At 58.1% G+C, this 217-nt stretch overlaps 1 protein-coding gene across 1 annotated transcript in view; it reads right to left on the reverse strand.

The window, feature by feature from the left end:
• Positions 1-217, reverse strand: part of LOC119590758 (serine/threonine-protein phosphatase PP1-2-like) — a 25,270-nt gene that overhangs the window by 1,372 nt on the left and 23,681 nt on the right. Inside the window, exon 7 of the mRNA XM_037939469.1 lies at positions 42-155. Within this exon, the coding sequence (XP_037795397.1) occupies positions 42-155 (114 nt within the window). The remainder of the gene's footprint in view (positions 1-41; positions 156-217) is intronic.

A 217-nucleotide genomic window follows, 5' to 3' on the forward strand; every position in this document is an offset into this window, starting at 1 on the left:
GGCAGAGAGTTCAACCGCGAAAAAATAATGCGAATAATCACCTGGTGAGCTCTGACAACGAGACTGAGGTCGTGGTGCTCGAGGAAGGCCTTCAGCACGTCCCCGCCGAACGTCCACGAGACACCGCGGTCGTTGGGGCCCCACCCGGGAACCTCCTGGAAAGAAAGGGAGCTTGGGTCAGAAATGGGCGTGTGCTCTGATGGAGTAGGTGCTCTAG

Source organism: Penaeus monodon, chromosome 27 (assembly GCF_015228065.2).
Source record: "Penaeus monodon isolate SGIC_2016 chromosome 27, NSTDA_Pmon_1, whole genome shotgun sequence".
Classification (NCBI taxonomy): Eukaryota; Metazoa; Arthropoda; class Malacostraca; order Decapoda; family Penaeidae; genus Penaeus; species Penaeus monodon.